Here is an 18,213-nt window from a genome sequence, read left to right as displayed (position 1 = left end):
TCTGTGTTGTTATGTTTTAATGAATATAAACATAATTTCTATTATCATAATATACATGTAGTCTGAAGTCTGAATTTCAGACAAGGGGATGCGAGAGGTTTCAAGATAACCAGCTCAAGACTGCTTTTGCAGTGTTCTAACAAATATGGACACAGTATCAACAGCATAGAGAAATAATGTCAAAAAGATATACATCCTGTTGGTATATGTAACAGTACTTTAACATCTGATATGATATTCATTGCTGGGCAACAATTGAGATAGGGAAAAACTTCAATGACATACATTGATACAGAAACCATGAACATAATTTGTGTACAATGCTCCCTGTCTTCTATATAGAGCGGAAGGTCAACAATTAATTCACCATAGCTGGAATCCTTGGTCAACGTCAAAGTAATTTGCTGGCTCGAGATCTTGATCTTGTATTGTGTGAAATGCCTAGTCTATTCTTGAAAGCTTTTTCTTTAAAATTACTTCCACCTTTAGCATCAGCATCAAATTCTTTTTCAGCTTTGAATGTTTTTTGTTCAGTGTCTGTTGTTTTCTGTCTAATGTATGGTATTTTATTAGATTCGTTAAATGTGTGTTCACTAAAATCATTTGCATCCTTCACATTAATAACGGAATCCGAAGGAACATCGTTCTTCATACTACTGATATCAGAAGGATTTTGAGATAAACATAATTCTGATTTAGAAGTTGTCTCTATTTCAAGAGGTACTTGTTGATGTTTCTCTGGTACAGTGGTTACTGAACTGATGGCCTCTGTATCAGTTGTTTTAACAATGTATATTTCTCTGTCGAAGGTTTCAGCATCACAATTCTCTTCTAGAGAGAACTCCTTTTCAGTTGTTTCTGTTTCATAGACTTCAGATTTACTGTTCTCTACTTCAGCTTTTTGTGATTTAGCAGTCTTTATATTTTTATCATGAATGATTTCGTCCAGTATACTGTCGATTAAATGGTTTGTTATTTGCTGATTCAAGTCCTTATCCTTTTCTGTTTCGTTTAAAACCTGGTTTATCTGCATTGCCATTTCATTTGTAAGTAATTCTCTGTCCTCAACATTTTCCTCAACTTCATTATTATCTGTAGCTGAAGTTACCTCGGTAATAAGGTCCCCTGTGATAATATCACCACTCTCGCTCGTCTGCAGGTGAACATTTAGCAGACGACAAAGTGTTTGTTTCAGCGGCAGAGGACTTATAGAGATATCGTCTTCGTTATTATCTTTTAATGGCTTGAACGGATCAGGATTATCAATACAGTTCCCTGCAATTTCTTCATTTTCTTCAAGATAGCGATTCCATCTGTAATTGAATAAGCATCATTATTATCACAAAAACTTTACCACAAATATTTTCTTGAAAACATTTGGCGCATTTTGTAAACAAAATTAGATTCTGACCTTTTGTTTCCATTGTTTAACATTAGTGAGCACGATTCTTTGTTGTGTATAACAGTAACCAAATTACAATGTCATGTATTGGGCTATAATAAAAATTCTAGTCAGAATATCTCCACATCGTTCAATGGGACCAGAAAACTACTCATTTAAATTTCTGCCTTAGCACAGTGGACGAAAACAAATGACAAGATGGGGTTGATGCTTTCAAGGACTTTCTACACTGAATACCTTTCTATATCCAATTGAAGTGATCCGGGAAACGTGTGTGACAGTAGTGTATCCGCTGACAGGAAGGGGTCGTACGGGTCAAACAGTTCCAAGTATGCGTTTTTTGGAAATTCTGTAAGATAAAAATCATGCCCACTTACCGTTTTGTTCAGAAATGACAAGTATATAGAATAACATAATTTTATTTCTTTACATTGAGTCGTGAAGGTATGTTTATCACACCTGTATATTAGTAAACTAACCCATTCTATGAGTATCTGGGCATGTTCATTTAAATGCTTAATCTGAATCTTGAACAGTTTAAACATAAACCTTTTATGTCCCAGTCAGAGGGATTTTCTGAGAACGGAAACGGCCAGAGCGTGTCAACTTCCGTTTCGAAGTCTTCTGGCTGGAAAATAAGTCCCCTTGTGTCTGAAAAATAAAAGAAATTGCTTTTGACATGCTAGTGCTGCAAGATTTATGATAACGCTGGTGGTGCCGCAGGATGTATCTAAGAAATCAAAATGTTAAAAATATTCTAAAGCAGCATTTGATAGTTTGCCATTATTTTATATTGGATGTTAAGTTTTCTTCATGAATCTAAAAACCAAAACAAAAAATGGAACATAATTCTGTCGCGGTGTGGCCAATTAGCACGTGCAATTAATGCAAGATGTCCGACAACGTAATACAATCGGACGGATATTAACACAATATATACTGTTTATGAATGTACAATGTCATGTTTGTCATGGTTCTGATATTTCATGATACTGAACGCAAAATAGTTACTTGCCGTAGAGTATCTTTTTGCATATTTTTCCTTGATGTAAAGTGTATATTCACACAGTCTGATTTGATATGTTCAAAAGGTTCCACAGTAAATCGCAACCTTTTTAATCAAGCATTCCACAGAAGACGAATCTCCAGATTTCATTCATTCAACATGTATGCGTCTAAAATAACACATTTCCCCCATATTTCCCCCAATATAGAACTTGCTGCATTGATGATGAACAAACATAGGGACGGGAGTTAGTCTAGACCGGGTCATACCTTCGTTCAACTTTGTTACCTTTTGTAAGCGTTCCTTGTACTACAGATTTCTTTTGTACTTGGTCGCCAGAGTCAGCTGCAGATTTCTCCTGTATAGTTTCGCCTACATAGACTGCAGATTTCGTAGGTATAGCATCATTAACGTTAACTTCATATTTCATTGCATGGTCACCGGCGCCAGCTGCAGATTTCGTATGTATATGGTCGCCAGCGTCAACTGAAGATTTCGTCTGTAACTGGTCGCCAGCGTCTACTGAATATTTCGGCTGTAACTGGTCGCCAGCGCCAGATGCTTTGGTCGTCTGTACACGTTCGATAGCGTCAGCTGCTGATTTCGTCTGTTTATTGTTACCAGCGTCAGCTGCAGATCTTTTCTGCGATTTGTCTTCCGAAATGCCTTTGTTTACTTCGTTGTCTTTCATTTTTGAAAGTACAACATTCGAGTAACGTGATGGAGGCGTTGCTGGCATGTCGGACGATAAGAGGTCGTGCTTCAAACCCGGGTTATAAGTGCGCACATGTGCAGAGATTGGACTTACATGTGTCTCTACTATCGGAATACCCATTGGACCACGGATACATTCCGCTGAAATGTAACGATGTATGATGACGACCATGATGGAAAATGAAAAATGAGATTATTTCTTTCTATAATATCTATCGAATTATATAAGTATTCTGAACCTGTTGATCACTTTAGATAAATAAATTGACAACTTTGACGAAAGTCGTGAGTTTCACATCCTGAGTTCAAAATATTTCATAAACTTGCATATACAACTTTTAATTGCTCATTAATACCTTGTTGTCTGTGGACAGGCAATGTCCCATTCGGAGTCAGTTTAGTTGTTAACGGTATCATCTGCGGTCTTTGTTGTTGTGTATCTAGTAACAGTTTGGGCGACACTGGTTGTACATTGGGTTTTAATTCATTCAGCAAGGAAGGGCGTACTGCGTGAAATCTCACATTATCCATTCCATGAAGAGGTGGTGCCACAATACCCATTATTCTCGGCGTTGATGGCACTTTTAATATAGGAAGGGGAGATTTGATGGTTCCGGCTATTTTCTGCGACAGACTAGTTTGATGTATCGGCGTTATTGGAATATTCGGCCGCTTTATGAAAGGTGCTCTCTGTTGATAATATCGTCGATCGGGACCTGTTACATTGACGTTTTCTGCTCGCCCCTGTGATATTTTATTTGCAAGAAGACCTCTTGTTGTATCAGAAACTGTATTTTCCTTGGGTATTTCAAGCGCGGATTGGTAGGAAACACGTGTCACATATAACGGTCGTATGTGACACATGTCTGTGACAGTATTGACGGAACTATTTATGTCGTCTTGAGGTTTTTGTTGTATATCTTGGAAAGTAGTACCATTGTTGTGTTGCGACTGATTCAAACAAAATTTACTTCCAACATTTTTCGATGTTGCACCGCTTAACGTCCCTTGCAAGGCATTTTCTGATTCCAGACCGGAAATCTCGTCGCCGGATATGTGTGCGGACTCTGTCTGACCTAATCTGCCAAAAGTAAAATTCAACGGCGGCGTCGGCGTCCGTGTGTAGATGACAGTATCATCTTTTTTTTTCAGTGTCGGTACACTAGGCTGATATACCCAATCTGTGAAAGAAATACGATAAACTGCTAATGAATGTAATCAAGGAATGCCGAGTCAGTACCTTTAAAACCTTAAAATGTTACGTTTTACATAATGTGTTTATACACGCTACGTTTGCTAAATTAATGTTGTCATAAATACAGATTAGCCTGGCAAGCATGGTTTACAAAAACAAGTACAGAAAGTGACTTGATAATAATCTCTGTATACGTTAAGGTTTAGCAGTATATCACCATAACACGAGCATTTTCTGCCGTACTGTCTCGTATAAGCGATACTTAAAATATTCTCAAAAAGTTGTCCCCCTTTAAAAACAAGAGCACCGCAGACGCTCATCTGATTTTTTTGTCTCTGTATAATAGAAATATTGTCCTACCCATGATTTTCTAAGTCCAAAAGGGGCCATAATTCTTGCAAAAAAGCAATGTAGACTTACTGTGCAGAGTCAGCTTTAAATGGCGAATAACTGCTCCAAGTTTTAAAGCAATAGCTTTGACCGTTAAGTTGACCTAAACGCAAAACTTGACCAAGAAATTTGATATTTTCTAAGTCCAAAAGGGGCCATAATTCTTGCAAAAAGCAGGATAGGGTCATGTTTCTTGCTATGCAGAGTCAGCTTTTGATGGTGAACAAGTGTTGCAAGTTTTAAAGCAATAGCTTTGATAGTTTAGGAGAAAAGCTGACCTAAACATAAAACTTAACCAGGCAACGCCGACGCCGATCAAGTGATGACAATAACTCATCTTTTTTTCTTCAAAAAATCAGATGAGCTAAAAAAAATGAAAATGCCTTTTGTGAAGAAATAGAAATAAACAATTGCTGAAAACTATGTTCCTCATAGTCATGTGAAATTTCAGCACTGGGACATTATTGCAAATGCATCGGGAACGAAGATATGTAACAGTTCTATGAAAATGTCGAGTTCTTAAGGCGTTAACTGTCCAAAAGTTTGGCCCCAAGCCTTTAAGCAGTCCTTTTCCGGAATTGAATGTATATATTAGTAAATTGACAATTGTTTTATATAGTAATATATATGTTTTATAATTATGCTGTTCAATTTTCATGTGAACAACCCTTTCTTTCTATGATTCGGTGTTGTTTGATTTTTTGATTTGGTGTGGTTTGATTTTTTTCTCAAAATGTAAGGCTAAGCATTAACTAAATTAAATTTGTATGGCTAGTTATGGTTTTGTTCCATCGGACTTATAAAAACAAGCAAATTCAGTGAATTTATATCCGCCGATGATGAATAGGTTGTTTTGTGAATGAGGGGAACTATATTTCGAATAAAAAACGATATAAGGGCAATAACTCTGCAGTTACTGAAGAGATCCTGACAAAATTTGCGCGTGCATCACCGCTCTATAGTATTTGTATTAAGTTCCATGCAGATCCATCAATAGATTATTTTGTTATATTTCAAAACAAAGAGCAATAACTCTGGTTACTGAAGTGATGTTAACGAAAGTGCGCATGCATCACCGCCCTGTAGTGATCTACATTTGTGTAATGTTTCATGAAGATCCATCAGTAGTTTATTACTCACACACAGTCAAAAATTCCTATTTATTTACCAAATCGTTGAGAAGAACTCGGTCAAGCGGGGATAATACTGAATTCGAGCAAAGGTCATGTGCATATTAATAATTATCTGAGGTTTGATGAGTCTAGCTAAAGTACTTTTTGAATTATAAGCAGTTTCAATTTCGGACGACGCATGCACGCACAGCCGGATGGACAACGCCAAAACAATATCTGTCTTCGGTGGGGGATAATTATGAGGAAAAACTGAGCAAATTAATCATAATATTTCATGAATCAGGAGCTATTGTGCAAGATCATCAAACAGAATATATTTTGAAAAACATATCTACCCGGATAATCCTGTCTATGTTTAGCTTTTATTTTTTCAGCAACGTCATAATACTGTTTCTTTTCTTCTGGTGGCATGCTTGCCCATATCTGACCGAGCTTGACACTTATTTCCGAGTTAGTGGCATTTGGCATCGAAGAGGCTAGATAACCACGATAGTCACGTGCCCATACCATGAATGCGTTCATCGGACGCTTGATTTTACCATTTTTGTTCTTGTAATGGGCACCGGGTGTGCGGTATTCAATATCTGTACCTAAAACAGGGATGCAAAAATTTTGTATATTTCCTCACTTCAAGAGTACAAAGAAACAGAAAAATAGCATGGTATGAAGAAAATAAGAAGGTAGTTTCATATAGCAATAGTTCCTCGCTTGGCGTTCAGTATTAAGAGGATAGTGCTAGGACTGGTCAGCCCGGTGTCAGTATAATGTGACTGGGTGGGGTATCATGCCACGTGTCTACGGCGTGATATTCCAGTGAGGCAGCACTATAAAGTTGGGCATTGTGCTCACTGCTACAAGTAGACACCGTCGTTTATATGACTGAAAAATTGTTGAGAAAGACGTTAAACCCGAACACACACACGCACACGCACACGCACACGCACACACACACACACACACACATAGCAATAGTAACCAAAAAAGACAATAAACAGTTATTGTATTAAGTTTATGACTATAAGGATCTTTCATGGGAATATCCGGCACGAGGGTAACTGTTTTTGGCGGTAACGAGGCTCCTGCCGATATTCCCACCTTTACCTGCTGCCAGTGATTGATTCTTTTTCTTGCATGCCTTATTCTTCAATTTGTAGAAGATATGAAGAAAAACTAAGGTTTTTCTTTAAGGCGCTAATTTGTTATAGTAGCGTATGAATTTACACATTCATTCGTGGGTGTAAGATGAGTTTTTCTAGCACCGGAAAAGCACGAGAAAATCCTGTCGGGCATGCAAGAACAAGGTGATATTCAACGAATTTATTAAGAAAGACGTTTGATCTTGTCGAACGTGAAATGTTACTTTACAAATTGAAATTCAAATTCTGTTGAGTGTATGCAACCTATGATTACAAAAGGTAACAGTTAAGGGCCACGCGCCACACTTTAGGACCCAAAACCACAGGTATTTTATATAGAATTTTAGACAGAGGTCACCGTTCATAGTCAGGATTTTCATGCTTTTTCAGTGACAATTTAAGGTTAAAAGGTAGGACTGGAGCAGGTCTTTAAAGTTTATTTCTCGTACTTCAGCGTTAATATTTTGAATAAAATACATGCTGAAATTAAGGAATTCATGACATTACAAACATTAAAAAAAGGTTTCAAACTACACATGTGCACGTAATATACCTGCGCAGCTGTTTTATACTAGTACGTGCGCAAGTATCAGTTATTACGTTCGCACGTAATATGTTTAAAAAAACATCTGCGCTCGCATTGGTATTAAAGTATGTGAGTACGTATTGGTATAAAAACATGAGAACATGTATAATTATAACGTGCGCACGTAATAGCGATAACGTGCGCACGTATTACTTTATACGTCCACAGATGTTTCTTTTACTTACGCACGTATTAATATAAAAAGCATCTATCTCACCTTTGTGCCGCCGTATCGGAGTTCTTCTTTGGATTCATGTTTAATATCAATTCTTACATTTATCAAATAATCAATGTCTTCCAGTGGTTTGTCCGTTCAGGTTTCAGATGCGCAGGAATTGAACCACGAGGGCGTTAGCACGTATTTGTATACAAAAATATTTGCGGAGGTACAACTTACTGCATTTTAGTTAATACGTGCGCACGAATTAGTTCAGTAAAAAAACATCTGCGCACGTACTAGTATAAATCAAAGTACTGAGAGGACTGATGGGTGCTTTGCAGTTTCAAGACTTAATGTAACTCATTCATATCGGGGAAGTACATACAGGCATTATGTAATGCACTGGTGTGTGGCAAAAATGCATTGGTCACAACTTTTACAGTGAACAACAATAAAAAGAAACAAGTTCTTGTTTCAATAAATTTATTAACTTTGTGTTCTATACACTTCTATGTTTTGTTCAAAAGATAACGTTAAAAAATATAGTCTTGTTTAACAGCAATTGTTTATCGACAAACACAAACCTTTCATTACCAGGTTTGATAAAATGAAAAAGATAAAGCTATACATTTTGTATTTCAGTTTCCTCAATACTTCAGTTTGCACTGTATGTCCTCACTCTTGTGTTCTTGACAGTCTAACAAAAAACAGGCATATTTAAAAAATAAATAACACAACTCATCTCTAAGATATTTTCCCTTCCTAATCATCCTGATAGAATAAAGATATAATTCTATTTTTGTTGAGTTCACAGTAACACACCTGCCATAAATTCCTGAGTTATATTTATACAATTTGTGTTTAAATCACTGTTGCAAAACTATATCAATGCAAAAAGTATACTATTTGGAAATGTTACCTGTTTTATAAAAATGTAAAGCGGATACTTACATGTCACTATAACTATCGTTTAAATGAAATAAGATACGTAGCTCTTTATATGCAAATTTACGATCTTTTGTGGTTTTGTCTAGATCTCGTTCTGCTACATAAAAATGGCGGATATCACGTGACAAGCAACTAGAACACTAAATTATTTCAATCAAATTATTCAGTATAATAAATGGTAGATCTATGTGTTTCAGCTGTTCGCACAAAAATATTCTACAATTATCAGATGTGAGGCAATCCTAAAACTTTCAAAGACGGTGCAAACTTTGATACTTTCAGTTAAGAAACTTCTGAACTTGCACCACTGGGCATTTGCCTGAATTCTTTATAAATTCGTAGATCTATAAACCGTACACTAAAGGGAGAATAAGTAGTCGGTTCAAAAGCTCACATTAGCTATATTATAGTTGGTTGCTATGTTGCCGACTTTAGATAAATTTAATCTTATGTAACTCACTACTAACAGTCTGGCACAGACACAGCTACATCTATTTCTTATTCTCGTATACAGGATATTGATGGAATTACAAGTCAAAGACTGGTATTTAACGCAACAATAGTATTTGACGAGTAGCCTATAATGTAACACAATATGTTAATTTAATTAATACATGAAATGAATTATGCTTACGATAACGAAGAATCAGTGCTCAGCTTAGGGGAGGATACCCCATGATACTCCCCTACCAAACTTGCGCCTTCGGCTCTAGATCTGCCGGGCCTGCAACTTATAAAAAGCCAGCTTCGCCCCTGATTTGATTACATTTTATAAAAAGAATATAATATTTAGCGCATTCTCCGGTTTGAGCGTCTGCAATGAGCGATGTATATATTTAGCCTGTTTAAGCATATAAACGTTATGTATTTACGTTTTTCATTGTCCATTCAAGAGAAATAATATTTCCACAACTTTATTTCACAATTAGACAAATGCAGCGCTATTTGATTGTATGTCCAGGGCTTCAACAGAAGAATGTAAAAAATGGCACACTTGATTAGAACAATACATATTTTGACCGATTAAGTTAGCCCCTACAACTGCAGACAGTTCAGCGCCTAGTCATATGAGTATCATAAGAATAACTCAATGATTGCTAAAACACAGAGGCTTGACGGGGCCCTATGGCCCATTTGGCCCCTGGACAAGGCTTTGTCATGAATGCACAGGGGATCCCTTGCCGCCCCAAACCACCGTCGAAAAGGTTTGCCCCCCACCCCCCACCCCTCTCCCAAAGGTAAACTCGCTCCTACGCCTATGTATATTCGGCAGCCTTATTTCTTATTTACCAGCCATCTACCTTACACTGAAACAATCGTAGCTCTACCTATTTTCCTCATTTTTTTTTAGATTGATATTTGCATAAGCCAGAGATTAACTCCTCCCCGCCAGGTCAAATAAAACGCACTATAAAACTTTATAAAAACAACTTATTTATGCCCGATATATAGAGAATAATAGGTTAGTGCCGTAGATGAGAAAGTTTATCTGGCGAGGTGGAGGAGGTTATCGGGTGAGCCAAAGGCGAACCTGATAACGTCCGGAGCCAAGCCAGATAAACTTTCTCCATCTTAGGCACTAACCTATTATTCTATTTATCTTGTCATTACTTCATATTCCGATATTTGTCAATTTATTTTACAAAAATAAGTGTGCGACAATCGCTTTAATGACGTCATATTCGTAATGACGTCACTTATATAGGCCTAATGACGTGATTACCGGCAAAATCGCAATAACTTCTTCGTTTTTTAATAAAAACTCATTATTTGACCACTCATTTTCTTAGTTCGGACATTTCCAACACAATGATGATGGTTTCGTTGCAAAATTTCTTATGACAACAATATCGATCATAAGGTCACATGATCAATTGACCGTATATCACTGGTCACATGATCAACTGACGGTATATCAAGAAAGATATACGGCACCCTGATATCGGGTCGAAAATACTGCAAGTGACAGGATAAATGTCCGTACACAGCTAGTTTATTTATTGACTACACGCTTATCGCATATTTATGTGCAAGTATGTTGACTGTCTAGAGCGTTTTACTCCATGCTTTTAAATTGATGCCATTATTTCATTTGTTAATATTTTTCTATCCTGTTTTTTGCATTACCAGGCAAAAATTTAATGGTCGCGGCGGTTTAAATATATTTACTTATAAAACAAAATAGCTATTTACGATCGCGCTGCATGAATTTTAATGGTAATTTTGTTGAAAATCGGCTGTTTTTGTATAATTTTGCATACAAATGCGTTGATATCTTATCAAAAATGCCTAGCATTCGAGCTATATCTATTCTTTATCGATAGTGAAAGTTTGAAGCGTTTTGTTTTTCGTCTGCAGTAGTACACTCTAAATACACGCAGCGTGACGTAGACACAGGTCAAGACTCAGCCAATCATTGCTCGCTGGAAATCTCTAGCAGTTAGGGATAAGTTCTTTACACGTTTTTCTTATTTTCCTAAAAATGCTATCTTTTGAAATAATAAAAATTTTATGCAGTTTCCAGCTCCTAATTCCTTTATGTAAGCATTTCAATAACTGTCTTATAATTCTTTTATTTACAATATCATTTTTTCATTGTCACATTTAATAACTTCTCTATATCAGTGGCAAAATCTTAAAGCGTATCAATTAGGTTTCAGGATACACGGTGGGGAAACCAAGAATGCAACGTCATCAAAAAGCAGCGCAAATGAGCTGACCACACACAAATTTACGCCGATTCAGGTAAGAAAAGTCTTGTAACTTTTTTATTACTGCAGCTTTCGACTCGAGTTAAAGAGCACCGTACCCGAACTGGAGTATACTTTTCTGCGGTAGTGTTCCATATTGTACGTATAGCTTGGTTTTTGCTCGAAAACGCGAACAGTTGGCAAAGAGGGTATGAGCTGTACCACACTTTTGTCTAAGAAAGTGAGTTTTGACCGTATTTTCGTGAAATGAGGACAGATTTGACGCTTATTAAATATCAGTGACGGGCATAATAGTCAACCATTGTTTTATTTTGCTATTTACAAGGATATCTGACGATATTTTATTCAAAACAAACAACATCATTAAAATGAGAACATCCACACTGACGACTTTGTTGGAGAACATCCACACTCTTAATTACCATTATTGCAGTTATGCTTCTTAAAAGCTATGTCTTAGGCAGTCAAGCTACGTTATTCAACAGCAAATGTCGTCTATACATACAATCAGCAGTTCAAACCATTTACCCCAAGGCTATAGCCCAGTTGAAATAGATCTGCCAAAGCATATAGCAATGGCTGAGCACATGTTATGCTAACATTAATCTCTGTGTATAGTGTGGCATAAGGACACGGTGTTCAGATTGATTGCATCCTAGGAAAAACATTATTTTAAGATAAAAAGACAAATGTGCATAGAAGTCCTGCACAAAAAGTTTAAAAGCGAATAGAGGATTGGAATAGTTATTGTATTGTTATTTTGTTTATAACTATATCCACCCCAAAGTGCATAAAACGCGGATAGTTAGTACTTTAACTAAATATTATAACTGTAAGATATTTTAAGTCTTATTTCAGCAAATGGAAGTCTCTTTCAAATATCAAATACAATCCAACCTTATACATAAAAAGGGCATTATCACTTAAGGTGATTATGCACATTTGATAAACCGGCAGAAAGGCATACAATGTATTATCATTACGTAGACTAAAGCCTGGGTTCTGCATACGGAACCGAAATTCATTTATTGAATGGCAATCCCATGACAACAATATTATATTTCTAAAAATAAAACGTGATATTAAAATTGTTCGAACATTAAATAGTTCTAACTATTGTCTTTAAATCAGCTTGAAATGCGCTATCTCATAAAATAAAGGCAATGTCTATAGCCTAGTGGTAGAGCATCCGCTTCGAGTGCGCAAGGTCGTGGGTTCGATCCCCGGCCGCGTCATACCAAAGACGTGAAACATGGTATTAGTAGGTCCCTTGCTTGGTGCTCAGCATTAAAAGGGAAACTGGCCTCTTCTCTCATACCCTCGTGGCGATTAATCCTATCAAAAAATGAGGGGTCGAGAGTGAATAATATAAGTTGTAGAACTTCCTTTACAATTGACCTAAAATGAATTCTGTATAAACTTAAATAAAGGCACACATAAGACCGTAGCTTATATTTTCGACTGAGAAGATTCATTAAAAGCTTCATTGGGGACAATTTACTTTTGAAAAGATGGTTTCCTATAGGCACATATTACAAAAAGTTACTTAAGGTCAAAACATTTTGTTTAGCAGAAAAATCACATGACACTATCAATTTGCCAAAAGTTGCAAGTTTATTCTATAATTTGGAAAAAATCGGAGTTTAATCAAATTTCAAATCCGTGAAGAAAAAAATGGATCCGAACTTGTAGAACTACCTTAGGCATCATACGGGAAAGATTTTCATGTGACGCTTAAACTTTCGTCAGTATTTATACACCTTTCCACACTTCCTCACATCCTTTGTTTTCTCTCTCCGCTGTGACTGTCTAAGTGTTCCCGCAGAGCAGGTTTTCCGGCTGAAGCTTAGCCCCTAATATCGCTCTTCAATCAAATGCTGATTTATTAAAATAAATTTCCCATAATTTGAAATGTACTGCAATGCCATTGGACAAAATAATAATTTCAAACACTAAATACTGTATTTAATAAATTTACTAGTTGCGGACACCTATTCACATTAGCAGATCTTAATAATTTCAAACTGTTTTATAGAGCTTGAGCCGTATTGTTCGTTAATAGTAGTTCAGCCAGGAAAATTGTAAGGGTGTTTAAGTATAGCTTTGTGGTTTGGAAAAAGAAATTTACATATACTTTGTTATCTCGCATATGTAATTGGTGCCAAAATAATTTGAATGGAATGAAAAGTTTTATTTTTCAAATTATTGGCTAACCTGTTTAGTGTTTAAAATTATTTTTTGTTAACAAATTTAAGCTCCGCGTACAGTATGTGACTTAGCGGGTTTATAAACGACTGGAAGTAAATGTTGATTTACCGAAATTAATTTCCCCATAATTCCAAAAATACTGCAATGACATTGGAGAAAAATAATTTCAAACACTAAAAAGGTGGAAAAAAGATTTATGCTTTCTTTTCCATTTTTATATTATATATTATATTTTATTATACCTCACATAAATGTCCAATGCAAATTTCCCATTAGTTTAACTAGAATAATATATCATATTCCCCAGTGATTTTATATCACATGCGCAAAATCATTATTTTCATTTTCTGCGCAGGTGATAATATCCATAATTTCATATCACATGCGCAACAGCGTTATTTTGTTTTTCTGCGCATGTGATATTATTTTTTTTCATATCACCCGTTGAGAGATTGATGCTTTTGCATTGATTAAAAGAGTGAGTCGATTAATTTTCAGACGAGGCGCTTATATAATTATACTTTAGGATTAAATTACCCTTTTCTGCTGCTCTTGCATGTGCGAGCACGGCCGTATTTTCTTTTTTATGCTACGTGCAAAATATTTCGAGAACAAATTTTCATCAAATATTGAATCGAAACTACCACAATAAGTTTGGAAATGATCTAACTAAGAAAATGAGTGCTCACACTTATATGTTTCGTTTAGAAAAAAGAAAGTTATCGCCGTTTTTCGAACGCTACTGATTGACGCAATGTTAAAATATTAGAATAAATATAGGGGTCAGCTATAAACGTCTCGATTAAATCTATCAAAAAAGTCTTATTACATGGCAAAGTCGCCACAAATTATAAGTGCTAACAAGTAAAGACTCTTTAATTCTGTCTTCATTATTTGGTTAGTAATTACTTTTAATGTTAAATAAATTACTATGTTGATTTTCCAGTAAATGCTTTGACCCTTATAATCTTTCGGTATAATAAAATAAATATTGCATTCGTGAGAGGGTGATATGAAAAATGTTCACCCCTCGAAATATGAATATAGACCTCGGCTGGCGCCTCAGTCAATATTCATATATCTCGTGGTGAACATTTTTCATATCACCCTCTCACGAATGCAATATTTATATAATATATAACACGATCTTATTCATGTAGAATCTACTCTACTAAATATTTATATAGATCAAACGCCATACGGATTGCAACAAAATTTTCAAATTGACATTATTAAATTTATGTCAAAAAAAGAAACAAATACTGTCATCTGAAACAAAATAACGAATGACGCGCAGATTGAATGCAGTGAAGCTTATCACTTTTACTTTACTTTTTCACATGTCAGATTTTAAAACAAAAACGGGTTTGTCTTAGATTTTTCTAAATAGTGCATGATAATAGTGTGGATGTTCTCCAACAAAGTCGTCAGTGTGGATGTTCTCATTTTAATAATGTTGTTTGTTTTGAATAAAATATCGTCAGATATCCTCGAAAATAGCAAAATAAAACAAAGATTGACTATTATGCTCGTCACTGATATTAAATGAGCGTCAAATATGTCCTCGTTTCACGAAAATACGGTCAAAACTCACTTTCTTAGACAAAAGTGTGGTACAGCTCATACCCTCTTTGCCAGCTGTTCGCGTTTTCGAGCAAAAACCAAGCTATATGTACAATATGGAACACTACCGCAGAATAGTATACTCCAGGCCGGGTACGGTGCTCTTTATCTCGAGTCGAAAGCTGCAGTAATAAAAAAGTTACAAGACTTTTCTTACCTGAATCGGCGTAAATTTGTGTGTGGTCAGCTCATTTGCGCTGGGTTTTGATGACGTTGCATTCTTGGTTTCCCCACCGTGAGGATAGGTCACATGATCAAAACAAGTGTCGGTTTCAGAATCGATCACGTGATCAAATCAAGCGTTTTTATTATTCATACGTTTAAGTAGATCTATTATTTATATTTACAATACATTTTAGTTTTCTTCAGATACTGTTGTTAATATAAAATGTTGTTTAATCATATTTGGATAAAAAATATAATTGCAAAAAGTCAAAATTGAAGTTATGTTTGGTAAATACTTTGGAACTTGTTTTCTTTGTGTTGTCAGGTTGGTCATAAGCTCGACAAGGACATTGACAGACGGTTTGTTGAATCTGGGGGCACTGCCCCCAAAAAACATCTGCGGAAGTTTAACTTATTACGTCTCGCTCATTAGTATAAAAATCTGCATTAGTTTAGAAAAAAAAAACATCTGCGTCAGCGAACGTATTGGCATAAAAAAAAAAGAACGTATGCGAAGGTACAACTTTTTAGCTAATACGTGCGCACAAAGTAGTTTAAAAAAAACTTCCGCGCACGTACTAGTATAAAAACATCTGCGCATGTATAACTTATTACGTGCGCACGTATTAGTATAAAAACATTTATGGTTAGAGACCACCATTTTCCCCATAGACTTACATTATAACATTATGGCGTGTACGGCCTTCCGTAAATCGAAACATGTTTACTAGTATCTAATTACATGTTTTCCAAGAACTTTCTTATTTCTACCAAAATATCGGACGAAAAACGTATGAATAGTGATACTTTATTTAAGTAATTTCCGTGTGAATGAGATTTACATCGTTGGCATGGCGGGAGAAACTCGTTTGATAAAACTTTTTTTCTATACACATAAAATGTAGCATATTTTGTCAAAATGTATAATGAAATACTGTAAATGAAGTAAAAAATACAAATTTTGAATAAAATAATCACTTCTTTGGTTTCTTTACATGACTGACCAATCAGAACGCACAGACGTTACCTTATTCCCAGGTATACACACCTCATTCCCAGTAAGTTTGAATTGGTGGTCTCTGACCCTTTGTCATTTCTGTGCCACCGTAAATGCACGTTACGAAAAAGTAGAGCAGACAGTATGAATCTCGGCCATTTTGGACACCAAATATTTCTAAAATTCAGTTTTGACGTTATTTGTTGAAGGATTTCATTAAATGCCAGGATAAATGAGTTAGCATTGGAGAAACATTTCTATATGAAAAATTTATAAATTTCATAAACATATTTTCATGGGCCAGAAATATACACAGGGAAAGTATGGCTTTACCTACCTGGTACAAATGATGATTTTGGATCATTTACGTCTTGTTGAACACGTTGTAGGTTTTGTTGTTTCACGAATGACTGTGCCAATCTTCTTTTCATCTCCTCCAGCACATCATGTTCTTTAGCAACATTAGCAATGTATGGAACAAGTATACTATTGGAAGTGGTGGTGTCAAACGCACCTTGGACACTGTCTTGACTTCCTGGTAATTGTGTTGTCTTTTCTGTTAAGTAAGGATGAATTTGAATTAGGGTTCTCGTGTCACCTTGACCGCAAATATCAATGGGTGTCGTTCTAACGGAAAGCTGGCGCGGATGATTAACCTGATTTCCATGGTGCAAACCTTCATTACTCACTTTGAAGGACTTGTCAGTACATGTCGAAGCTTCCTTGGAATACACAGGAACTGTTCCTTCTCCACTTTTAACAACAAGTTTAATGGATTCATTCTGTTGTAATATAGTGTCATTTGTTAGTGTAACTGTATCCATATTTTGTGTAAATGTACCGGAAATAGAATGCTGAGACCGTCAGGGCCAAACAAACGCACGTCACACTTAACGTAACGTCAACAGCGTTGGTTTTCCCGCACCGAACGTTAGCTAGTGTGTACTTCATAAATTTTGTTGATGATATGATCTTTATAGTTTGACAATGATGATTATACTTATATTTTATGTCCGAAAGGTGCTTTGAATGGAAATAAATACTATTCTATGCTATGTATACATGTTGCGGCGGAGGATGCGATAATTCAATAAAGAACTGTTCAGAACTTGTTCAGGCTAACAGAAAAGCAAACTATAGATAGAATCAAAAGATTGGGTTTGAATTGGCCGCACCTCTGGACGTATGGAATGCACAAAATATTGTGACGGCTCAATGTCCATCGTCAGTCGTGCATCATCCATCTGTCAACATTTTCTTAAAAAATCTTCTTGAAAACCACAATGCAGAATTACACCAAACTTCACAGGAATGAATTGTGGGTGGTCCCCTTTCAAAATTGTTCATGTTGAATTCCATGCCTCTGGTTGCCATGGCAACCAAAAAGGAAAGAACTTAAAATAATTTCTTGTCCAAAACCGCAAGGCATAGAGCCTTGATATTTGGCATGTAATGGTCCTCTATGAAGATTGTTCAAATTGTGCTCCTGGGGTGAAAAGAGGCCTCGCCCCGGGGGTCACAAGTTTTACCTAGACATATATAGGAAAAAAAATTAAAAATCTTCTTGTCTAAAACCACAAGACCTAGGCCTTTGGTATTTGGTATGTAGCGTTGCCTTGTGGTCCTGTACCAAAATGTTCAAATTATAACCCTGGGGTGAAAAGAGGCTCTGTCCTGGGGGATCTCAAGTTTATATAGGGGGGAAAAAATCTTCTTACCTGGAACTGTAAGGCCTAGGCTTTTGATATTTGGTTTGTTGCATTGCCGTGTGGTTCTCTACCAAAATTGTTCAAATTGTGCCCCTGGGTTGAAAAGAGGCCCAGTCCTGGGGATCCCAAA

General features: G+C 36.1%; 2 protein-coding genes across 2 annotated transcripts; both read right to left on the bottom strand.

Annotated features, from left to right (window-relative positions):
• LOC128546047 (uncharacterized) lies at positions 1 to 3,147 on the bottom strand. The gene is made up of 5 exons (XM_053550530.1): positions 2,785 to 3,147; positions 2,678 to 2,717; positions 1,952 to 2,053; positions 1,640 to 1,751; positions 1 to 1,313 (listed from the first exon to the last, which is right to left on the bottom strand). Exons 1-5 carry the CDS (start codon positions 3,145 to 3,147, stop codon positions 392 to 394), a joined length of 1,539 nt encoding a protein of 512 aa, XP_053406505.1. The 3' UTR covers positions 1 to 391.
• Positions 2,700 to 17,213, bottom strand: LOC123546980 (uncharacterized). The gene is made up of 3 exons (XM_053551302.1): positions 16,712 to 17,213; positions 6,176 to 6,430; positions 2,700 to 4,303 (listed from the first exon to the last, which is right to left on the bottom strand). The coding sequence occupies exons 1-3, from the start codon at positions 17,196 to 17,198 to the stop codon at positions 3,438 to 3,440; spliced, it is 1,608 nt and encodes a 535-aa protein (XP_053407277.1). The 5' UTR covers positions 17,199 to 17,213; the 3' UTR covers positions 2,700 to 3,437.
• Between the last annotated feature and the right edge of the window lie 1,000 nt (positions 17,214 to 18,213).

Source organism: Mercenaria mercenaria, chromosome 9 (genome assembly GCF_021730395.1).
Source record: "Mercenaria mercenaria strain notata chromosome 9, MADL_Memer_1, whole genome shotgun sequence".
NCBI classification, from domain to species: domain Eukaryota; kingdom Metazoa; phylum Mollusca; class Bivalvia; order Venerida; family Veneridae; genus Mercenaria; species Mercenaria mercenaria.
The sequence above is the reverse complement of the archived record's forward strand: the minus strand, read 5'-3'. Positions and strand labels throughout refer to the sequence as shown.

What these genes read in the sequence shown, in the direction of transcription:
- LOC123546980 (XM_053551302.1), bottom strand. Translation starts at nt 17,198, where the DNA reads ATGGATACAGTTACACTAACAAATGACACTATATTACAACAGAATGAA. An exon ending in AAAATCATCATTTGTACCAG is followed by an intron (nt 6,431 to 16,711) that starts GTAGGTAAAGCC and finishes TCCCTGTTTTAG; the next exon opens with GTACAGATATTGAATACCGC. An exon ending in ACATAGACAGGATTATCCGG is followed by an intron (nt 4,304 to 6,175) that starts GTAGATATGTTT and finishes TTTCTTTCACAG; the next exon opens with ATTGGGTATATCAGCCTAGT.
- LOC128546047 (XM_053550530.1), bottom strand. Translation starts at nt 3,147, where the DNA reads ATGCCAGCAACGCCTCCATCACGTTACTCGAATGTTGTACTTTCAAAA. An exon ending in CTACGAAATCTGCAGTCTAT is followed by an intron (nt 2,718 to 2,784) that starts GTAGGCGAAACT and finishes AGAAATCTGTAG; the next exon opens with TACAAGGAACGCTTACAAAA. An exon ending in CTCTGACTGGGACATAAAAG is followed by an intron (nt 1,752 to 1,951) that starts GTTTATGTTTAA and finishes TTTATCTTACAG; the next exon opens with AATTTCCAAAAAACGCATAC.